A 21,876-nucleotide genomic window follows, 5' to 3' on the forward strand; every position below is an offset into this window, starting at 1 on the left:
TGAGCTGGAGTTCCCAGGTTCGAAGCTGACCGCGGAGGCCGCATTTAGATGGAGGCGAAACTCAAAAGGCGCCTGTGTGCAGTGCGATGTCAGTGCACGTTAAATGTCTCCAGGTGGTCGAAACTATTCGGAGACCCCCACTACGGCACCTCTTTCCTCTCTTCTTTCACTCCCACCTTCCTCCCTTCTCTAACGGCGCGGTTCAGGCGTCCATAGAGATATGAGACAGTTACTACGCCATTTTCCCTTCCTCAAAAACCAATTTTACACAGCAACTATTTGCGACGGCCGTAAAATATTAATGGGATGCACAGAACGTTCGAAATTCCCGCGGCGATTTTGAATGTCCAGCGCCACTCGGCACTTGGCGGCAGCCGTGCGAACTAGGAGCGCTTGTCCAGGTTTCCCGGGCTTTTTGCGCAGTTTCCACTGTAGCAGTCACTGTACGAGCATCACGCTCCCAGTAGCTGTTTAAGCAGCGTCGTTAAAGAGGCTGACAGGCGTTGGGACCAAAAAACGCTCCCGCGTCATCGCTTACGTCGTCACCAGGACGGGACCATTCGATCAAACCGAATAAGACAAAGAAACCAGGAACGAGCGAGATGATGCAGAGTGAGAGAGGAGGTAGAACCGCCTTCAAATTGCCACACTGTCAGCGCAAATGTGGCCTACACGTGCGAATGAGTAGAGGAAAACAAGAAAACAAAAACCCAGATACGCAAAACGCTATTAGGAAGGACTCCCTCTTTTTAGCAAAGCTCGACCTTCATATATGTTCGCCTCGTTGCGCCGTTCGAGAAATAAGAACAGCTAAAACAAAAAAAAAAGAGAACGCGCGCAAAACGTTAAGCGAAAAGCGAAGGCGGGCCCTCCTCCCCAGGCTCGGGTGTTAAGCCGAGGCCAAGAGCACGTCAAGCCGGGCCAGATTAATGAAGACGAAGTGACGGCGGGGCCAAACGTGCTTTTTCGCCAGACGTCGCCCTCCTCGCGTCTCCCCCCCCCCCCCCCCCCCCCCCCCCCCCACTTCCTTCTCCTCGTCATCCCTCTATACCCGCCTCGCTAGCGCCCCACGCTCTTTGATGCGCTCGGTTTGTTACCCGGACCCTCGGTTGCGTTGGCAGCCACTTCTCGTCGTCTCGAACGGGCCCAGATCGGTGAACTCGGCGATCTCTTTCCTCCCAACGTTACGAAACTATGCGTTAAGTTAAATAAGCCGCGATAAGCGGTTATCTCATCAATCAACGAACCGAGAGACGATGCTAAAATGAAGGCAAAGTGTTTTACTATTAATCTTAACTTAGTTTACCGTCCCGTTTAGGTGTGCAAGGCGGAGGAGCACAAATATTTAAAAAATGTGGCTAAAAGGACGCACGGATTGAGCGCAGTAAAATACTGTCAAATGCTAGAATGGAAGGGGGGGGGGGGGGGGTCGCAAACGTTTTAAAATTGCATGAGTCAGTTGTGTGCGCTGCTGACTGTGGAAGCTCATTCGAATCGAGACACTACTAGGGAAAATATGCAGGTTAACAAACAGATCCCTCGCAGAAATTTCAATGGACAGTCTGTGTACCGCCTACAGACTACCTATACATGGACTGCCGAAATCTCTGTGAGCGGTGAGAGTGATCCAAAGAGGAATGTCAACTTTCTGCTCAAAGTGAATTTTTTGTGCAAGAGATAACAGCGGATGCACAAGTACGCACTACATACCGCCAATCTACTTTACTTCAGTTAATGTGAGAAGACGTGCTGCCCTACTCTCGGTAGGGAAAAGTGCAGTGTTACACCCGAGTCGGCATTGTTGTCTGTGGTGAAGATATCGCTCATAAGCTCCTAGGCTTTAAAGACAGCGATCCATCCCCCATTCCACGTTCATCGTAAGGCCCCTAAACGCAGGTTTCACATTGCGTCCTCATTTGAGGGTAACCTTGTATCTCCCTAAGAAGAAATTCAGAAGAACGGCTGCTGCCGCTCGGCTGCTGACCCGAAAATCGCGGGTTCGATCCCAGCCCCGACGGTCGAATTTCGATGGAGGCGAAACGCTAGAGGCCCGTGTACTGTGCGATGTCAGGGCACGTTAAAGGAAACCCCCGGTGGTCGAAATTTCCGGAGCCCTTCAATACGGCGTCCGTCATAGCCTGAGTCGTTTTGGGACATTAAACCCTCATAAACCAGAAGAACGGCTCGGTGGCTTGTAAGTGTCCTTCATAAAGTCTGCCCGGTACGATACTCCGCAGGTGCACAGACAGAACCGCTGGCTTCGGGAGAACCATCAAATCGGCGCTGGGAACACGCAGCTCGCAACATCTGAAGGTCACAGTGTGCGGAGCCCCGTTAACATGGGACACTTCGTAGGCAACGGTAGAATGTGAGTGAAGAAACCGGAAACCCATCCTCCCATTCGAAATCTCAGTCAGCCAACCGAAGAACGAAAGACGACACGTCACGCTAAAGCTAGCAAACATCCTGGCAAACTGCAAACCACGATCCGCCTAGAACGAAGCACGAGCTGTGAATAAACATGCAGCGCCGAAGCCGGCCTATCGTCGTAACGCGGCCGTCGACGGATAAGGCGCTGAAAGACACGGCTGCAAGGCCGTTGGGCCTAAGCAAGAGTCGCGAGAGACACTTGCGACACACAGAAACTGCAACGACGATGGACAGTGCGGGCCAAAACGCGGCGGACGGCTGCGTTCAGGAGCGACTCCAGATGTGACCGACGCCAACGTCATCGCAGCCAATCAGAGCAGAAGGTCCCCGGCTTCTCAAGAGCGCCACCCTTCGCGAAAGCCCTCTCAGAGCGTTGAACAGAAGGATGGCCTCCACATTGCAGCGGCGAAGAGGGAGGGGGAAAAAAATGAGACGAAGAAAAAAAAAAAGAAACGACGACCCCGGAGCTGCTTTCCAGTCGTTCCGGCGACTCGGCCGCGCCAACATCGCCACTGGAAACCGACCGAAAGGCCACAAGACTTGCCCATCATAGAAAACCGCGAAGAAGTGTACTACGCTCTCTCTGGAACAGTGCCCGTGGCATTGCCCCTATTGACAAACAAGGCCGCTTTTTTTCCTTTATTTTCGTGAGCCACGGACGTGCTCAAGGACGGTTGGTTTGTCGACGTGTGTTTTACAGCGACGCTTCGACACATACGTCGAACTGCGGAGGCCGGCAACGCCCTGACGTCTGCGCTCGTAGGATTGCGCTCGCCCAAGACCTTCACCGTGACAGCTGTCTCCAAGCGTTACAAGACTCCTCCGACAGGCAGCCCTGTAGGCGCCCAAAGCGCTCGGCCATGACAGCGAGACACCGAGTTGTCCAGAGGTTTCTTCTACGGTCGACCGGCCTAGCCCTTCTAATACTGTCCTCGATCCAGGGCGGGGTCCAAGCAGACGGCAGAGGCTTCCCAGAGGCCAGATCGTACCTCATGCACGACATCGCCCTCTCCTCGACCCTGTGGCGAACGCTGTCCTCCACGTCTCGCTCTGGCGTGGCCGTCACCCTACGCGAGGCGCCGCTCAGGCCTCGCTTCAGCCAGGAACAGGCGCTCCTGGAGCTGCAGTTCACGGGGGACACGACCCACGGCCTACGACTCGCGCTCGAGGGCGCCCAGAAGAGGCTGCGGTTGAGGTCGACCGACGTCTTCCAGGACTACTTCGCCAACGGCACGGCGCCTCCGCCGACGTCTTCGGCCGTGGACGTCGAAGGGATGCCCCGCGAGGTGGTCCTCCTGTTCCTGACGTCCGAAGGCCCGCCGGAATCGACGCCCAACACGGATGTACACGTCTACCTGGACTGCGAGTTGCAGGAACGGCTCTCTCTGTCGCTGCCCCTGAGGGAGATGGCTCGGCAGTCGACCGGACTCAGGGTGTACCGGGACAAGAGGATAAAAGTGGACACCGTCCGCGACGTGACGGCGGACAACGTGCTCCAGAGGGCGTCGGCGTCCTGCAGCAGACGAGAAGCGGCGACGCCCTCCACGGCTGCGTCCGGTAGCAGCGGCAGAATGGCGATGCCGTCGGAGAGTGTTCGTAACGACGAGGCGGAGACGCTGCACTTGCGAGGGGACCTCGGTCGCCTGGCGACAAGGGCCCTCATTGATCTCATCGACATGCTTGGCGTAAGACGACCATAAAAACATTGTAAATCCACTTTGCCAGTCGGTTTTAAGTAGGTAGCGCTAAAATTAACAACAGAACCTTTGGAATGTTCCGTACCTTAGTTGTTTCGGAGCTAGCGGTTGCGAGAGCTCTCCCAGTGGGCAAAGCAATTGATCGCATGAGACGGAAAACGAATAGGACATTAGCCAAAATCAGGGTGCAAAAGATACAAATCGGTCATCACTTGTGGCAGCAGCCTTTAACTACAACTGCTTTTGTAATTAAGCTGCACGGAAAATTAAAATAATTCACTGAACATTCATACACTGTCTAATCCCAGAATTAACGTCCACAAGTCAGTGAGAGTTGCGCCAATGGCACGAGATGCTTCCATCTGCGGACTGATATACTGATTTTATTCTTTCAGAAAAAAAAATAATGCTCTAGCAGAGCACCGCTCTTGTTGAGTATTCCACTATCTACAGCATAATTCCCAACATCTAAAATTCATAAATAAGGTTACAGTTGAGATTAGCTTTCGTTCAGGCTATTAGGCATTAGAGTATCTCTCCAACTCCAACCTCCAACCCCCCCCCCCCCCCCACCCCCCGCGCTAGCCAATGGCGTCGGCCGATTCTCATGCACCTGCTACTGTGACATATGTTAAAAAGGGCTTTTTAAAAAGGGGATTGTCCGCTCCCTGAATTATCCCGCTACTCAGGCAAGCAACCTCATGAGAATCAGCTGGCGCCAATGGCTGGAAGTGGAGTCCTTTCACGGGAAAGAGCCGCTTTTATCTTTACTTGTATCCTACTGCGGCCCAATATTATACCGCTATGACAGAACACAACCTAGCTGTTTTTAATACGTAGCGGATTATTTTTCTTTTAAGAAATCCTTGCCGAATTACACTGCCGCTCCAGTCCGTATTCTGACGATGAGAAAAAAGCAAGTTGCAAAAAACGCCGCGCTGCCTCTCGCGCTGACGACTAGAAAAGCCTCCCTAACATGAGCCCGGCCTCAGCGCGTTTAGAGGCGTGCGCAAAAGTGGTGCGCAGAGCCGTGCACACATATGACAACACAAGTAATGCCCAAGATCTGGACACGGGCCAAAATGACGGCCGCTTCACTCGAGGAAAGATTACGTTCTCTAGGCTCTGGCTGCATTCGTTCCCCGCTTGACACTTTTACCCGCGTGCGATTGCCAGCAGGCTCATCAAGTACTGTTTCGAGCATAGGGATTGGTTTGGTTTGTGAGGGTTTAACGTTCCAAAGAGACTAAGGCTGTGAGGGACGCCGTAGTGAAGGGCTCCGGAAATTTCAGCCACCTGGGGTTCTTTAACGTGCACTGACATCGCAGAGTACATGGGCCTCTATAATTTCGCCTCCATCGAAATTCGACCACTGCGGCCGTTGTTGAACCCACGTCATTCGGGTCAGCAGTCGAGCGCCATAACCACTGAACCGCCACGACAGCCAGCATAGGGATATAGTTAGTTGAAAACTAGCCCGCACAGTAATGGAATCGTTCTGAAATACAGCTACATCGTTCTTTACACAATGGCTGCTGAATCAGACACTTCGGACAGCTGGTTTTCTGTTCCATCGAAATGAAGACCGGTGTCCTTGAAGGCCAATCAGCCGTCCGTCCCTCAAGCTATAGGGGACCCCGTTCTAAAAATATCTGATACCAATCTTCACTCCCAACCACCGCCTCCCCGCTTTGTGCCTGCGAACCCCAGGAGTCCAAGAAGGCCATCGAGGTTCAGACACGCGCTCTGCTCATGCTGACCGAGACGCTGTCCCGGTGCCACTTCTGCCGTCCCGGCGGGCAGGGACCCCCGTACGGGGACGTGGTGATGAACGTGGGCGTGGCGCCGGCGACCTGCGCCAGCCGGCCCTGCTTCGACGGCGTGCGGTGCGTGGACACGCCGCAGGGAGACTTCCGCTGCGGGCCCTGCCCGCCGGGCTACACGGGCGACGGCGTGCGCTGCGAGCCCGTGGACAGCTGCGGCCTGCACCGCCCCTGCTTCCCGGGGGTCCAGTGCAGGAACACGCCCGGAGGAGGGTATCAGTGCGGGCCCTGCCCAGAGGGCTTCCAGGTCAGTCACCGGCCTTCATCTTTACACACGAGAAGCGCCGCAAGTGCTTGGACCATTGGCAACACATAAGACGTTAAGGGCAGCGCTGGCTGAACAACTTAGACAAGCACAAAAGTGGCTAGGCGACGCACAAGAGGATGACTCCTGTCCATTTTGTCCTTGTCCGCGCTTCGGCACATCAGTCAGCTGTGCCCGTAGCAGCAGCAACGTCTTAGACCCTGGGATCTCAATTCCAGGTCGGTTCGTGTCCGAAGACTAACGTCCACAGATGAGTCAGCAGTACCGACAGCGGTAGCAGCAGTAACCTCTTAGGTCCTGAACCTTACTTCAAGGTCAGTTCGAGGCCAAAACGTCATCTCTCGACACTTAAAAGGTCAAAGGAGTATTGGACCGAGAGTCATTGATTGCTCCATCAGTGCCTGTGGTACAAGTAACGCTTTTGGCTCTGGAAAAGGGGGTTACTAGTGCTTACTGCGGGGACACACGTATGGTCGCATATCGTGTGTGCAAGCTTGTATTGTTTTGTCCCACCATAAACTCGCATCCTCACTCCTGGCCTACATCTCCCTTCTACTCTGCCCCAATGCGGAGTAGCTATAGCCTGATAGCCTGCATTTCCACTCTACCGCAAATCAAAGCTCTCTCTCTCTACTAACTGGCGGCCATCAATCGATCCCAACGTGCACACCGAAGGCGGTTCTCCTAACTCTACTCGAAACCGGGCGCTTGTGGGATATATCGGTGTTTCTGCAAATTTTGGAAGATCTGTGCTCGTGTGCATTGTACTTGTTTCGAGACCGTGATTATGGTGTCACATGACCACCATCATTCCCTCTCTCTCTTTTTTTCTGTCCTTCGCGCATCTCGGAGGCTAGCAGTCCTAACACGTCGTACCCTTCCTTTGCACTGTCCTCCGTGCATCCCCAGGGCAACGGCACGCACTGCGAGGACGTGGACGAGTGCGACGCGGCGCGCCCCTGCTTCCCGGATGTGACGTGCATCAACGAGTCCCCGGGCTTCCGGTGCGGCCCGTGCCCGCGGGGCTACGAGGGCGGCGAACACCGCGGCGTGGGCCTGCACTTCGCCCGCTCGGCGCACCAACAGTGCCGCGACATCGACGAGTGCGCCGATGGTCGGAACGGGGGATGCGTCCCGAACTCGCGCTGCATCAACACGCAGGGCTCGAGGTGAGCTGGACGCCGGCGATGAGCGCAGAAAGCCGAGAAATCAACAGCTAGTCAGCCGCAGGCACGTATGCAGGTGGGAACCCGAGGGGGGGCCCTATTCAAGTTCAGACCCCCTGCTCTCTTGGCTGTTCCAGAACCGACCTTCCTCCCTACTACCCCAGCTAGAAGAAGTAACCTTGAGCTCCTCTCGAAAAAACTTCCTTGGTTCCTGATAAACCGATAGAATCAGAAAAAACTCAACCCGAAACAAAAAAAAAAGCGGAACTAAATCATGGTCCACGATATGCACCACCCCTCGAAACAACATCTTACTTTCTTTTCTGTGCCAGCTGTGATAATGTTATTCTATGCAAAAGGTCAGCACCCCACATGATTCTAATCGCTCTTTACGCGCCACGGTATCCAACCTTCCCACTAGAATTCACAACCGGTTGTCTGTTCTGCGGGCGAAGATAAAACTTTTGAGCTAAGCTAGCCTCTAGACGGAAGAAGAGCATGTATTTGTGGGAATTCGACAAGGAGGACACGACCTCAGCCAGGAAAGTAATAACTCATTACTATTCCCCCAATGCTAATGATTCAATGAATCATCACTCGTAGTATGAAAAGCCGCCCCTTATAAAAATGGTCTATAGACCGTCTATAGACTTCTTATTGACTGTATTGACTTCCTATATACATTGCTTTTTGTCTATTCACAGTCTATAGACAAAAGTCTACTAGAAGTGTACGGCCATAAATCTATAGATTGTCTACAGACTGTCTATGGCATTTGTATTGCCTATAGACTGTTCTCTAAGATTTGTCTATAGACAGTCTATAGACTTTATAGACAGAAGTCTATAGACACTCTATAGACTGTCTAAAACTCTTTTTGTAAGGGGCATGTGATAAGTCCAGACGGGACCTTCACTGACACAATAATCCCACGTCTTTAGCGACATGTGCCCACGAGCAATCCTGGAAAGGTAACCTGTCCATCAAGACTCTCCAATTTGGAGGCCAATTACGGTCCCTTCGAAAACATTACTTAATCCCGTCCAACCTTCGCAGGCTGTGCGGCGAGTGCCTTCCGGGCTACCTGGGCAACCAGACGGCCGGCTGCCACCCTCGGCCGGGCACCTGCCCCGACGGGACCCTGTGCGACGCCAACGCGGACTGCGTCCCTCCCCACGGGGGGGCCCGGGAGGAAGACAGGCGCTACGGCTGCCGCTGCCGCGTAGGATGGGCGGGCGACGGCCGACACTGCGGCCACGACAGGGACCTCGACGGATGGCCGGAGGTGAGCGGGGGAGGAGGAAAGAACCCGCCTTCTTTTACGCTATCCAGATGACTCCTGCTCGGAACCCCCTCATAAAAATGGTCTATAGAAAGTCTATAGACTTCTTATATACTCTATTGACTTCCTATAGATATTTCTTTGTCGATTCATAGTCTACAGACTGTCTATAGACAAAAGTCTACTGAAAGTGCATGGCCATAAATCTATACATTGTCTATTGTAGACTGTTTATAGCATTTGTATTGCCCATAGACTATTCTATAGGATTTGTCTACAAAGCGTCTATAGACTTTATAGACAGAAGTGTAAAGAGAGTGTTAGACTTTCTAAAAAATTTTTGTAAGGTAACAAAGCGGGCCACTGATGGTCTCGGCTTCTCAAGACTTTTGGGTACAGAAGGACGAACGAAGGCTCAAAGTTAGACGTTACAAAAGGTGCAGCGGTCAGAAGCAAAATGAAACAGCGTTACGCCGACATCGGTACCTAACTTCAGAGGTGATGCGCTAGAACTCTACAATGCCGCTGACCTTGCCAGCTCAAAGATCAAAATGGACATCTGTCGCACCAGTCGGAGACATCGACCTTATGCCGCGTATTTCAGGGTATAAAAGAAGAAAAAAATGACAAGTAATGGGGCAATTTTTCCGCACCGAAATTTAATTTTCCACAAATCGAGTCCGTGCGGGATCCAAATGAACTGCCCAAAACTCCTCAAAAGCGACACCATGTTAGACATAGTTCACGCTAGAGTTTACGGCTGAAGGGTTTACTCCACGTCTTCCAGAATCGCGGCGAAAGAAGTACGCAAAAACAAAATGGGGGAACCCAAAATCACTCTTGGGGGTACACAGGTGTCCCTCCCGTGCCGCCACGCCCGGTGCCGCGCCGACAACTGCCCGGGCACGCCCAACTCGGGCCAGGAGGACGCCGACGGGGACGGCATCGGGGACGCCTGCGACGACGACGCCGACGACGACGGGGTGCCCAACAGTCCGGACAACTGCCCGCTGGCCGCCAACCCGGGACAGGAGGACACCGACCCGGACGGACCCGACCACCAGGCGAGCACTACTAACCGCCTTCTTGCTCCCTCCCACCCCGGCGTTAGCTGTTCCGGGCAGGCCGTTTAGCGAACTCTTTCAGCTCGACGTAATCGTCACTCTCGCCTGTTTCTTCCAAATGAAGAATTCGAAAGCCATATTTTGCATGCCTAATGCATCCTGTTTTCCTTACAAAAGGAGTTATTTGTCATGAAAGTCGGATTCGAATCATACACGAGATCTGTTGCTGCCTAGCAATTTTTACTCATTTTTTTTTTCGGGAGTGTGTAGTTTGCCATATGTTCTTCCTCGCATTGTATATGTTCTTTTTGTTGTATGCTTACATTTGGAAGTCGCCCCCACCCGCTTTCGCCAAAGCACTGGCCTGCAGTGTGTCCAAACACACACACACACACACACACACACACACACACACACACACACACACACACACACACACGCACGCACACACACACACACACACACAAACGCGCGAGAGATAAAATCACCAGAAATTTAAAAACCTAACAGGATTGAATCCACGACGTTTCGGCTGACGGACCAGCCTTTTTCGCTCCCCAGCTGAAACGTCGTGAATTAAATCCTCTGACATTTTTCAATTTCTGGTGACTATCTTATATTGATCAATCAGTTGCCAAGAAATCACCTTTGATATCTATAGATATCTCCCTTCGTAGCAGCTCAACAGTGACTAGCAATGACCGGGGCCAGGTCAACATACAACGGAGCTCAAACTGGGAGGAAGTAGTAGCATACCGCAACCAGCCTGTAGATGACAAAATGAAGACTTGCCGGCGAATACATTAGTAGTGAATCATTTCGGAAGGCTGCATCCATCACTAGGCGCACTTTCCACACAAATAAGCCGCGCCCGAAAGCAAGGAAGCGCGGGCAACGAGAAAGCCACGGTGACTGAAGACTGATACGGCTTTACTCCTAATTGAGCCGATGCTCATCGAACTCAAATGCGGATAAGAAGTCGTCAGGCGACCACATTCAAGCGCAGTCGAGACTGACCGTGCTCGACTCGATCACAATCTGGATGGCGTGAGGGAAGGGGGCTCTTTAAAGTGCACAGCCAAACATCCGTATATCTAGCAAGATGGAAAGATAAGTACGCAAAGGCAGCAAGGCTAACGAGGCACATGCGTCGGTCGGCAACCCTACACAGGGGGAGGGGATAAAAGTGAGGCCAAAGATACAGAGAGGGATGAATTCGTCATTTAATTGATCACGGGTCCTTCACGATTAATGAAAACAAAGGATGACCACGTTGTTCCCACAAGTGAGCACTGAAGCCTGTTCCGCTGAAATACTACCTAAACACCGCAGTTATGGCGTTCTGGTCAAATGTTTAGGGGAATCCCCCAAGGTGGAGTAGATTTGTAATAAGGGAGTAATTACTCATTGACATCCACCCAAACGCTGCCATACAGCTACAAAGGAAAGCTACACAGCTTTCTCAGAAACTTCGCAGTTAAAGAAAAATTCGTCCTGGTCCGGGATTCGAACCCGGGACCACCGCTTCACCGGAGCAGTCACTCTACCAACCGAGATAACCGGGACGACAAGCTTATGGAAGGGCGAGAGCGAATTGATCAATAACTCGAAGTGGGAACAGTGTTGGTCAAATGTTTAGGGGGAATCCCCCAAGGTGGAGTGGATGTATAATAAGCGTTCTGTGCTGAGAAACGTTCAGGCCACGGACCCACAAAGTTTTGTATACGCGCAAACTACACAGTCGGCAAAAACGATGCAAGCCCGCCCGCGGTGAGGTACGGAGAGTTCGACCCTGCAGCCGTCTATCACCCACAGGCCAGTAAACCCAAAGCGAGCGGCGGGCAGGTCGCCTCGGGACACGAGGAGCATCTTGGGGACGAAAAACTCGACAGGAATCCAGGCAGTACAGAAAGTAAGCGGTGCAAAAAAAAAAAAAAAGAGGCAGAGAAATTAAACGCAGAGCAATACTCCAGCGTGGGCTTCCATCAGCTGAAAACAGCGACACGCCAACGATCAATGGCCCAACGGAGGCGAGTCGCCCACAGTGATGTGCCGTTTGGAAGCCGGTCGCGTGCAGCGTTATTACGCCGCACAGCGCGGCGAGTCGGACGTATTCCTCGGCGTGCGTGTGTTTGTAAGCTTCTACGCACGTCTATCGCGCTCATTCGTCGGAAAAGGCCGAGGTCTAGTATAGGACCTCACATACACGCACATACGTTCGCTCCGTGCGTAAACCGATCGATATGTATACACCGCAGGGGCGCGCGTTTATCGGACTCGGAGATCGCGCGTGCGTGTGTTATGGCCGTAGTATATAACAGACGCCCGAGCGCCCTCGGCATCACGTGATGGTCGACCTCGGCCGGGAAACGACTCGAGCGAAAGGAAAAACGGGCGACCCTGGGCGCGGTTCCAACGACGGCGGCAGGAACAACGCTAGGGGCGCATACTGTCGGTCGGAGGGAGAGACTTCGACGAGAAAAGACGAAAAAAAGAAGAAAAGTCTTCACATCCGCAACCGTTCTTCGATGTATTCAAAAAGGGGACGGGCAAACCGCGCAACGACTACCACTGGCCATTTTGAAAACTGCTAGCCAGCCTTGCTGCGTAGTCTACGAAAGAGGCAAACCTACACTGGTGATTGTTCACTAATTAGGGCGCCAAGAAAAGAAAGAGAGAAAGAAGAAAGTGGTGTTCATTCATTGTGCTCTATGCAGCTGTGCTAAGTTTGTCTAAGCACAGCAGATGGTTATGCGCGTAAGTGTTTCTCTTACAATTTGGTGCAATGAGCTTGTCTCTCAAACCAGCATCTTGTTTCGGGCCGCTTCCGATCACACTTCCTTTCCAATGGAGCTCACTCTGACGTTCTAAAGCACCACGGGTCTATTTCTTTTTTTTACTATTATTATTTCCAACTGAAAAAACGCTGCAAGTCCCGTTTGCTGCTGACATGAAAAAGTCGGCGGGCGCGACTGATCAATGCACAAGTAAAATTAGCGAAGCCGATGCTCAGGCGATACGGAGCCGGGATCAAGGGCGCCTGTCGTCATAGCCGTGTTACATGAATGCGACATAAGTCGAATCCAGCCAACTTCTTGAGGGAAAGAGCAGGTTTTGAGAAGGAAAAACGTGACAAACTCTCTTCAATGACGTTTTTTGCACCTTCCCTCAAAAAGTGGACTCGGATCGACTTCTGTTTGCACCTTCCCTCAAAAAGTAGACTCGAGTCGACTTCTGTTTGCACCTTCCCTCAAAAAGTGGACTCGAGTCGACTTCTGTTGACACCTTTCCTAAAAAAGTGGACTCGAGTCGACTTCTGTCGCATTCATGTAAACGCGGCTGCATGCATATACTGCAGCCTGCCCTTGCATGACCACTCCTCCACAACGGTGCAGGGCGACGCGTGCGACAACTGCCCGCTGGTGTCGAACCCGGACCAAATCGACTCGGACGGCGACGGGCGCGGGGACCTGTGCGACGAAGACGCCGACGACGACGGGGTGCCCAACGAGAGGGACAACTGCCCCACGGTGCGCAATAGGGACCAGAGGGACTCGGACGGTGACGGACTCGGGGACGCCTGCGACAACTGCCCCAGGGTCCCCAACGACGACCAGGTAAACTATACGCATTCCCCTGTAGTATTCCCTCAGGAGACCAACCGTCCACTACGTAATAGAAATAAGCCTTTTGTCCACTGCTTAAAAAAATGAATATATAAATAGTTCACGCTGACTGCACCGTAAAAAGTGGCTGAAAGTCACGCGCTACTGACCGTGCTGCCACCTTGTTTTCCTCTTGGAGAATTGTGAAGCAAAAAGACGACTACGCATTCCTCTATGGTAAGATCTCTCCCGTTCATTACATAAGAGAAATAAGCCTTTCGTCAACACGCTTTAAAAAGTGCATATACAAATAGTCCAGACTGCCTCCAGCTTAAAACGTGGCTGAAAATCACGTGATAAACTGAGCGTGCTGCCACCTAGTTTCCTCTTACAGAACCTGCGAAGCAAAAAAGGCACTCTGACCAGTCATCCAAAATGGTTCCTTTGTCCACATAAACGCTCTAATCACAGCAGCAAAATGAGCGCCAAGTTACTTAACACCTTACGACGATATTTTGTAATTATTTTTTATATACGTGTTCTGCTGTGTACAGATTTGAATGGCGCACAAGACGAAGAAGACGGGTGGCAGCTGCCAGCCTGTTCATTTTACCAATTACTGTCTATCCTTGTATTATCGCGCAAAATAATGACGTTAATAATACAAACATGGCGTCCTCACGTGCTTAGTACTAGGAAAGCGGCCAACAGCATTGAAAACGAAAAAAAAAAAACATTGAACATGTCAGACCCGTAGCTGCTAAATTTTTGCCACTTGTAAGGCGAGCGTCCAAGTTGGAAGTTGTCGCAGTTTATGTCAACAAAGTGCCCTTTTTCTCATGTCTAAACAGGATGCAGGCCTGTTTCATTTAAGTTATCCTATTTTTTCAATCTATTATTGCATTCTTACGCGCTAAGCACAAATATCGATATAGGTACTATAACGTAGTTGTACAGTAGGGATCAAAAGTCTCTGGACCGTGCGTTCCTCAAACGAAGCTTATTAGACTATTAGACGGCGGCTGAAGACCACGCTTGTGGAGATAAAAGAACAAAATTTTGACTTTTACCTCCACAAGTGTGGTCTCCAGCCGCCGACTAATAGCAGAGCTATCGGCTTCGTTACAGGAACACGCGGTCCGGAGACTTTTGTCCCCGACTGTACGTAAAGATTAAAATGTGTAGGTCCTTTCTTAAGTTCCGGGGTTCCGTCACGACATCCAGTCTTCACGGTTCACACGACCCACACCGCTGAGCAGAACGCCACAATCTGATAGCAGGGCGTGATAGCATGGTATTTAGACGTGATTATCATAGCTACGGAGAAGCGTTACATGGCAAGCAGCTAGTCACTGCGCGCGTACAGGTACGGGGCCAGAAAAGAAACAACAAAGTCAACCTCAAACGCGCAGACGGACACCGACCGCGACCTGGTGGGCGACGCGTGCGACGACAACATCGACCGGGACAGGGACGGCGTCCAGGACAGCCGCGACAACTGCCCGGACGACCCCAACTCGGACCAGCTGGACACGGACTCGGACGGAGACGGGGACGCCTGTGACTTCGACAAGGACAACGATGGGGTGCCCGACAGCCAGGCGAGTAGTACACCCTTACAAAAAGTTTTACACAGTCTATAGAGTGTCTATAGACTTCTGTCTATAAAGTCCATAGACTGCCTATAAACAAATCCTCGAGAACAGTCTACAGGTAACACAAATCCCATAGAGAGTCTATAGGCAATCTACAGATTTATGGCCGCACACTTTTAGTGAACTTTTGTCTATAGACAGTCTGTAGAGTATGAATATACAAAAAACAATATCCATAGGAGGTCAATAGAGTCAATAAGAAGTCTATAGACTCTCTATAGACCATTTTTTTAAGGCATTACGGGTAGTATACTAAGAGTAGCACACGCCATGTAACTATAACACCCTTGTTCACACATACCCTCATCCATCCTCATCGCATATGACCATAAGCCTTTAGCGGCGAACAGCACTGCGTGCAAAGTACCCAAAAACGTACAGAGCATATTCAAACCCGATCGCGGCGGCCGCGTTTCGATGCAGGCGGAACGCAAGGGCGCCCTTGTGCTCAGCGATGTCAGTGCACGTTAAAGAACTCCAGGTGGGCTAAATTATTCCGGAGACCTCCACTACGGCGTCTCTCAATCGTTTTCCTTTTACCCCGACTTTCTCCCTTTCCCTTAGGGCTCAGTTCAGGTGTCCGCCGATATGTGAGACAGTTACTGCGCCATACCCTTTCCTCAAAAAAAAAGAATATCTTTAATTTCATGATGCATTATAATCAAGACGAAGCTCGCTAAAAGAGTACAAATAACCGTGCGGCCTATGGTTTATGGTGGTTTAACGTTCCAAAGCGACTCAGGCTCTCAGGCTGTGAGAGACGCCGTAGTGAAAGGCTCCGGAAATTTCGACCCCCTGGGGTTCTTTAGCGTGCACTGACATCGCACAGTACTCGGGCCTCTGGAATTTCGCCTCCATCGAAATTCGACCTCCGCGGCCAGGATCGAACGCGCGTCTTTCGGGACAGCGGCCGAGCGCCATAACCACCGAGCCACCGCGGCGGCGGCATAGATAACCGTGTCTTTTACTGGTTACTCAATTTGTCACTGCCCCGCAAGGCCTATAAAAAGCAGTTTCCCATCCAGACAGGTGCGTTGCAGGTCACACTGAGCGCGGCTGCTGTCATTGGCCTCAGTGACGATGTCGACGCATGCCGCAGGGCGGCCGAAGGGCGACACCTCATAAATATGTAACTGCGCCGTGCCGCAGATGAGCATGTTCCACTCAGACCGAACGAAAGCGAGAACAGCTACATATGCTGCGTGACAGGCTTAGTAAACGCCACTCGGCGCTTACACTTTCGAGAGCGGAAAACCACGGCCATGCTCGTCACGCAACCAGACAGCGAGTGAGACAGGAATTGCCGGCGCGAAATACTAAGCACCTTATCCGACAGCACTTCTGCAATTTTAACTCTTTCCCTGTCTCTTATATCGTATGCCGTACCTCCTAATCCATTTCCGTGTTTCCGCATTCTATCGCGAAAGCATAGCGGCTCATCGAAAGTTTTATCTTTCAGGAGCACGCCTACTGGCATAAGCGCGAGCGGGGATCAATATGTGAAGATCAGTAATCATCCACGAGCGTTCCTGCATTAACGTAAAGTAAACAAAAAAACTCTTTCACCATTTTCTTAAACACATTTTGCTCCTCCGCCCCGACAAGCGCGACCCCCAAAGACACCGAAACACACTAGAGAATCATCAATGCAAGGGCGTCCCGAGAGAGGCGCGACTCATCCTATGCACCCAACACCTAACTCACACGCCACCCTCCTATACCCCTCGCGCCACGGCAAGTGACCAAATTCATCGCTTCGCCACCCTACACTGCACGCAGAGACAAACGCTACCGCTTTCTCAAACACTGCGATTACAGGCATGTTAACCACGACCGTAGCAGGACTCAAACACAGAAGGGTGTTCTAGTTGGCAGGGTAGCCAACGGAATACCCTTATGGTTAACATCCTTGCCTTCCCTCTTCCTCTTTACCTCTGATGATGGTTTGGTTTATGAAGTTTAACGTCACAAAGCGACTCAGGCTATGAGAGACGCCGTAGTGGAGGGCTCCGGAAATTTCGACCACATGGGGTTCTTGAACGTGCACTGACATCGCACAGTACACGGGCCTCTAGAATTTCTCCTCAATAAATTCAACCGCCGCGGCCGGGATCGAACCCGCGTCTTTCGGGTGCGCGCTGGTACCTCTGATGAGATTATTCGAACGTTCTAATTAGCGTCAATCAGTGCCGGTCTAAAATTTTACCTCCAAATCGACCCATCAAGTGGGTGACCTAGTACACACTACCACTTTAGAATATTTGCGCACTCCAAGGAGATGCGATTGAAGCACGTAGGAGATTTCCAGCATTTCTGAAGACAGACTTGGTGTTTGATCAACGACGCCTTCGCTCTCTCCCGCTGTCAGATGAGGCTTTGCCACAGTGCGCGTTCTTTCTCTCGACGGACACCAGGACAACTGCGCGCTGGTGCCCAACCCGGACCAGCGGGACACCAATCGGACCGGCGTGGGAGACGCGTGCCGCGAGGACTTCGACGGGGACTCGGTGCCGGACCCGCTGGACGTGTGCCCGGACAACCGGCGCGTGTACGCCACCGACTTCCGCGCCTACCAGACCGTGGTGCTGGACCCCGAGGGAGACTCGCAGATAGACCCTCACTGGGTGGTCTACAACAAGGGCGCCGAGATCGTGCAGACCATGAACTCGGACCCGGGACTCGCCGTCGGCTTCCACAACTTCGGAGGGGTGGACTTCGAAGGTGAGCGCATTGAAAGCTTCTTTTTTTTTCCCCGTTTCCTAGAGTTCATCATCATGTCTCCCTTTCCAAGAACGTCCAGGTCCACGCGCAGACTACAGCGAGACAGAATGCAGAAAAAAGCGTGGCAATACCTACAAAGTGTTCCTCTTAATGCAAGCCTTGTCGGCACTCCCTTTCACTGACGTCACAGTGCTTTTCTTCTCAAACATGGTTGCAATGCTTTGGATAATTTCGGCCAGCTGACAGCTTTTTCAATTTAAGCACACGAACGCATACAGATAGTTTTCACGTGACGTCACGGGCACCATCTTTGGGTACTGTGGCTAGCTTCCACAGGGTACGCGGGAACCGGTTTGCGATGTGTGGGTTAACAAAACGCCGAGGCTATCGCTGCGCTTTCCAGTCCGTTAAAGCTATATATATATTTGGTCCGTATCCAAATGTGGCCACCATCGCTGCATGGACCGAACAACCGGGTATTGTTTTCCTCTATCGACATCTGCTTCCGAGCACTGAATCGGCCGAATCAGTACACACATACGAAATCACCTTATCTTTTTCAATATATTACGTGTTAAGGGGATGAAGCAAACACAAAGAATGACAACGAGGACACACGGACAGACGCGAGGGCCACGTTTGTCAAAGCTGGCCGTCTTGCTGAGTTTAGCGTGTTATGTGTGCACTGTTATCAGTCGAGGCGATACCCAGAGGCCCGTAACACTCGACGAAGTCCCCTCTCTGGTCTCGCCGCAGGCACCTTCTTCGTGGACACCGAGGTGGACGACGACTACGTGGGCTTCGTGTTCGGCTACCAGGACAACGGCCACTTCTACGCCGTCATGTGGAAGAAGAGCAGCCAGACGTACTGGCAGGCCACGCCGTTCCGCGCCGTCGCCGAGCCGGGCATCCAGCTCAAGCTGGTCCACTCGGAGACCGGTCCCGGCGAGACGCTGCGGAACGCCCTGTGGCACACCGGAGACACGCCGGGACAGGTACGTAGGTACAATGCCTTGCTTGCTCGTTGACGACTTTAAATATGAGGCAATACCTCACGCGCTATCTGAGCCGCAGAACGTACCCTCGAAACATGCCACCCAAGCAAGAACTTGGATGCTGTGTAAGGAAGTCAACGTTCGGTACAGTAAATTAATTCTACGGCCCTAGTCATTCCCCATTCATCGGCACCGCTGCGATTTCAAGCTACGGTCGGATACAACTTAAGAACGCGGCGCCAAAGGACACGCTTCCGACCAATGGCGTCGGCAGATTCTCATGACGCTGCTAGCGTGACAATGCAGGGAGTGAAGCCCCAATGGAGAGAGGGGTTAATCCCGACCACAGAGGAAAGGGATTATCCCCTTTCATCTACCGCTCCCTGCTTTGTCACACCAGCACGGTCATGATAATCGGCCGACGCCATTGGCTGGAAGGGGTGTCCTTTGATGGGGTAGAACCGCAGCATTCTCAAGTTGTATTCGGCTATAGCAGGTCCAAAGGGAACGGACAAAGGGGTGAGGGGGAGAATCACTCGACGCCATTGGCTGGAGGGGCTCCTTTGATGTTTATGCTTATGGGGGTTTGACGTCCCAAAACGACTGAGGCTTTTCGACCACCTGGGGTTCTTGAACGTGCACTGACATAGCGCAGTGCACGGGCCTCTAGAATTTCGCCTCGATCGAAATTCAACCGCCGCGGCCAGGATTCAACCAGCGTCTTTCGGGTCAGCAGCCAAGCGCCATAACCACTGAACCAGTACGGCGGCCTGGAGGGGCTCCTTTGATGTTCATCTGCTGTTTCGTTCTTGAGATGTATCCGACTATACCAATCTACAGCCGTCGCTTCAAATCCGGAGCTGAACAGCGCGTATGGCTTCTCGATGCAGGTGCGCCTCCTGTGGCGCGACCCCCGCAACGTGGGCTGGAAGGAGAAGGTGGCCTACCGCTGGCTGCTGCTGCACCGGCCCGCGCTGGGCCTGATCCGGCTGCGCATCTTCGAGAGCGACCAGATGGTGGCCGACTCGGGCAACATCTACGACTCGACGCTGCAGGGAGGCCGCCTGGGCGTGTTCTGCTTCTCGCAGGAGGCCATCATCTGGTCGGACCTGGTGTACCGCTGCAACGAGGCGCTGCCGGACGCCGCCTACCGGGACCTGCCCCCCGAGCTGAGGAAGAAGGCGCGCAGGGACAACGTCACCCCGTCCCAGGTGCCCCTGGGTCCCATCTTCACCAACGAGCTGGCCTGACCGCAGGGGGGTCTCCTTCTTCCCACGTGATCAGACCTAATAAAAGTGCGGCTTTCGCCATTTCCAGCCCGCGACTCCCCCTCCCGATGAGCCATTAGTAGATTGATTGATTGATTGATTGATTGATTGATTGATTGATTGATTGATTGATTGATTGATTGAAAGAGAGACGCGGCTGTGTCTTTTATTCACTTAAGTCTGTGTCTCTTGTGGAATCAGGCCAGTATTGAGTGAGTCAGTTAGCGAGAGTTGGCGAGTGTGTGAGTTAGCGAGTGAGTAGGTCAGTTAGCGAGTGATTAGGTGAGTGAGTTAGTAAATTACTGAGTTAGCGAGTGAGTGAGTTCGCTAGTGTGCGAGTTAGCGAGTAGGTAACTTTGCGGTGAGTAGGTGAGTGAGTTAGTGAATGGTTGGGTTAGCGAGTAGGTAAGTTAGCGAGTGAGTAGGTGCGTGAGTTAGTGAATGACTGAGTTGGCCAGTGAGTGAGTTGGCGAGTGTGTGAGTTAGCGAGTAGGTAAGTTAGCGAGTGAGTAGGTGAGTTAGCCAGTGAGTGAGTCAGTGAGTGAGTTTATGAATGATTGAGTTAGCGAGTAGGTAAGTTAGCCAGTGAGTAGGTCAGTTAGTGAGTGAGCACGTAAGTGAGTTAGCTGAATGAGTTAGCGAGTGTGAGTGAGTGAGGCTGTAATTGTAAACGAAGGTCATTAACACTGAATATCGTACCTACGCAAGACACAGTCCCCGTGAAGGAGGTGACTCTTAACTCCCGGTGCTGAAGCAATCGCCTCAAATCAAGTGAACCTCGCAGACTGCAGACATCGAATGCACAGATCAACTACATTTCTCCGCGTATCAATGCTTGCATCTTCTGAACTGCACGACTCATCCGCGAATGCCTCCGCACTGAGCAAGCATCCGGTTGGTTCACCTTCTACGAAAACCGAGATGCAAATCCTGCAGCGGGAAACGCATGCAGACACGGACGAAAAAAAAAGAAGAACATCGACTCCCCCTCTCGTAAGGTCGTCGTTCCTTTCTCCTCACAACGCACACGGGGCTAAATCTGGATGTCAGCAGTCTCTACCTGGAAACAAAGTCGGCGCCGAGGAACGCGGATCATGCATGGGGTGAAAGAGCGGAAGGAGGGGGGGGGGGGGGGGGGGGGGGAGACACGCGAGACAAGCGTGAACAGGCCCGCTTCCGCGCAACAATGTACAACAAAACCGAGCCCGCACAGCGAGGCGGAATTCCATCGTGGCGGTTAAAAAGCGCTGACGGCGTCGAGAAGAACGTCGCCGGCGTTTGAAGCGCTTGTCGACACGCTTCGCTAACGAGACAAGCGACACGAAGAGTCGCGAGGCGAGCGCGATGAAGAGAAAAACAGATATTCCGATGCAACGCCCCGCCAAACAAGACTACGAGAAAAGTCTGTCGCGAGAAGAAGCAAGAAAAAAAAAAAAACTAACACGATGGCGTCGCCAGAAAGGGACCTCCAGGGCGACCTTCACTTCAAGCCCGCATACATGCATGCGCAAGATCAGGCGTCCGTCAACGGGTCGCGTACACGGCTTGCCCTCGCCCACTGGCTTCCATAGATGCGTGCAACGATGTGTAGACTAGGCGCACCACGCTGGCTGGCTATCCGATGTTGTAGAGCATTAGTGGAGTGTTTAGTTTGAACTTTGCGAAGGACTTGTGTTTGTCCCGTGTTCACTGACGGGCGAGGCTGGCGCGGCACAGCTGACAGCCCCATCTGTTCAGAGATCAGGGCAGCCGTGGCTCATGTAACACTGCCATTACCTCTCCTTACTTCCCTTACCCTCCCTCTCCTTCCTGGAGTGCTTGGCTTCACTCGGGCTCGGCACATCATCAGCGGGCCCTGGCGGAGCAAGAGCTCTTCTTCAATGGGCCTTAGCGCTGGCTAGGACA

General features: G+C 52.4%; 2 protein-coding genes across 4 annotated transcripts in view; one reads left to right on the forward strand and one right to left on the reverse strand.

The window, feature by feature from the left end:
• Positions 1 to 21,876, reverse strand: part of LOC149330794 (uncharacterized) — a 100,863-nt gene that overhangs the window by 12,911 nt on the left and 66,076 nt on the right. The window lies entirely within an intron of this gene.
• Positions 2,871 to 20,027, forward strand: Tsp (Thrombospondin). The gene is made up of 10 exons (XM_089561461.1): positions 2,871 to 4,115; positions 5,838 to 6,197; positions 7,125 to 7,384; positions 8,438 to 8,666; positions 9,518 to 9,727; positions 13,123 to 13,344; positions 14,745 to 14,933; positions 17,402 to 17,708; positions 18,465 to 18,703; positions 19,594 to 20,027. The coding sequence occupies exons 1-10, from the start codon at positions 3,291 to 3,293 to the stop codon at positions 19,951 to 19,953; spliced, it is 3,201 nt and encodes a 1,066-aa protein (XP_089417587.1). The 5' UTR covers positions 2,871 to 3,290; the 3' UTR covers positions 19,954 to 20,027.

This window comes from Amblyomma mixtum, chromosome 9 (assembly GCF_055824585.1).
Source record: "Amblyomma mixtum isolate Tamu chromosome 9, ASM5582458v1, whole genome shotgun sequence".
Classification (NCBI taxonomy): domain Eukaryota; kingdom Metazoa; phylum Arthropoda; class Arachnida; order Ixodida; family Ixodidae; genus Amblyomma; species Amblyomma mixtum.

Bases quoted from the DNA above. Each gene is read 5' to 3' on its own strand.
- Tsp (XM_089561461.1), top strand. From the start codon at position 3,291: ATGACAGCGAGACACCGAGTTGTCCAGAGGTTTCTTCTACGGTCGACC. The intron at 14,934-17,401 runs GCGAGTAGTACA...GACGGACACCAG, and splicing joins ATGGGGTGCCCGACAGCCAG to GACAACTGCGCGCTGGTGCC. The intron at 17,709-18,464 runs GTGAGCGCATTG...GTCTCGCCGCAG, and splicing joins CGGAGGGGTGGACTTCGAAG to GCACCTTCTTCGTGGACACC.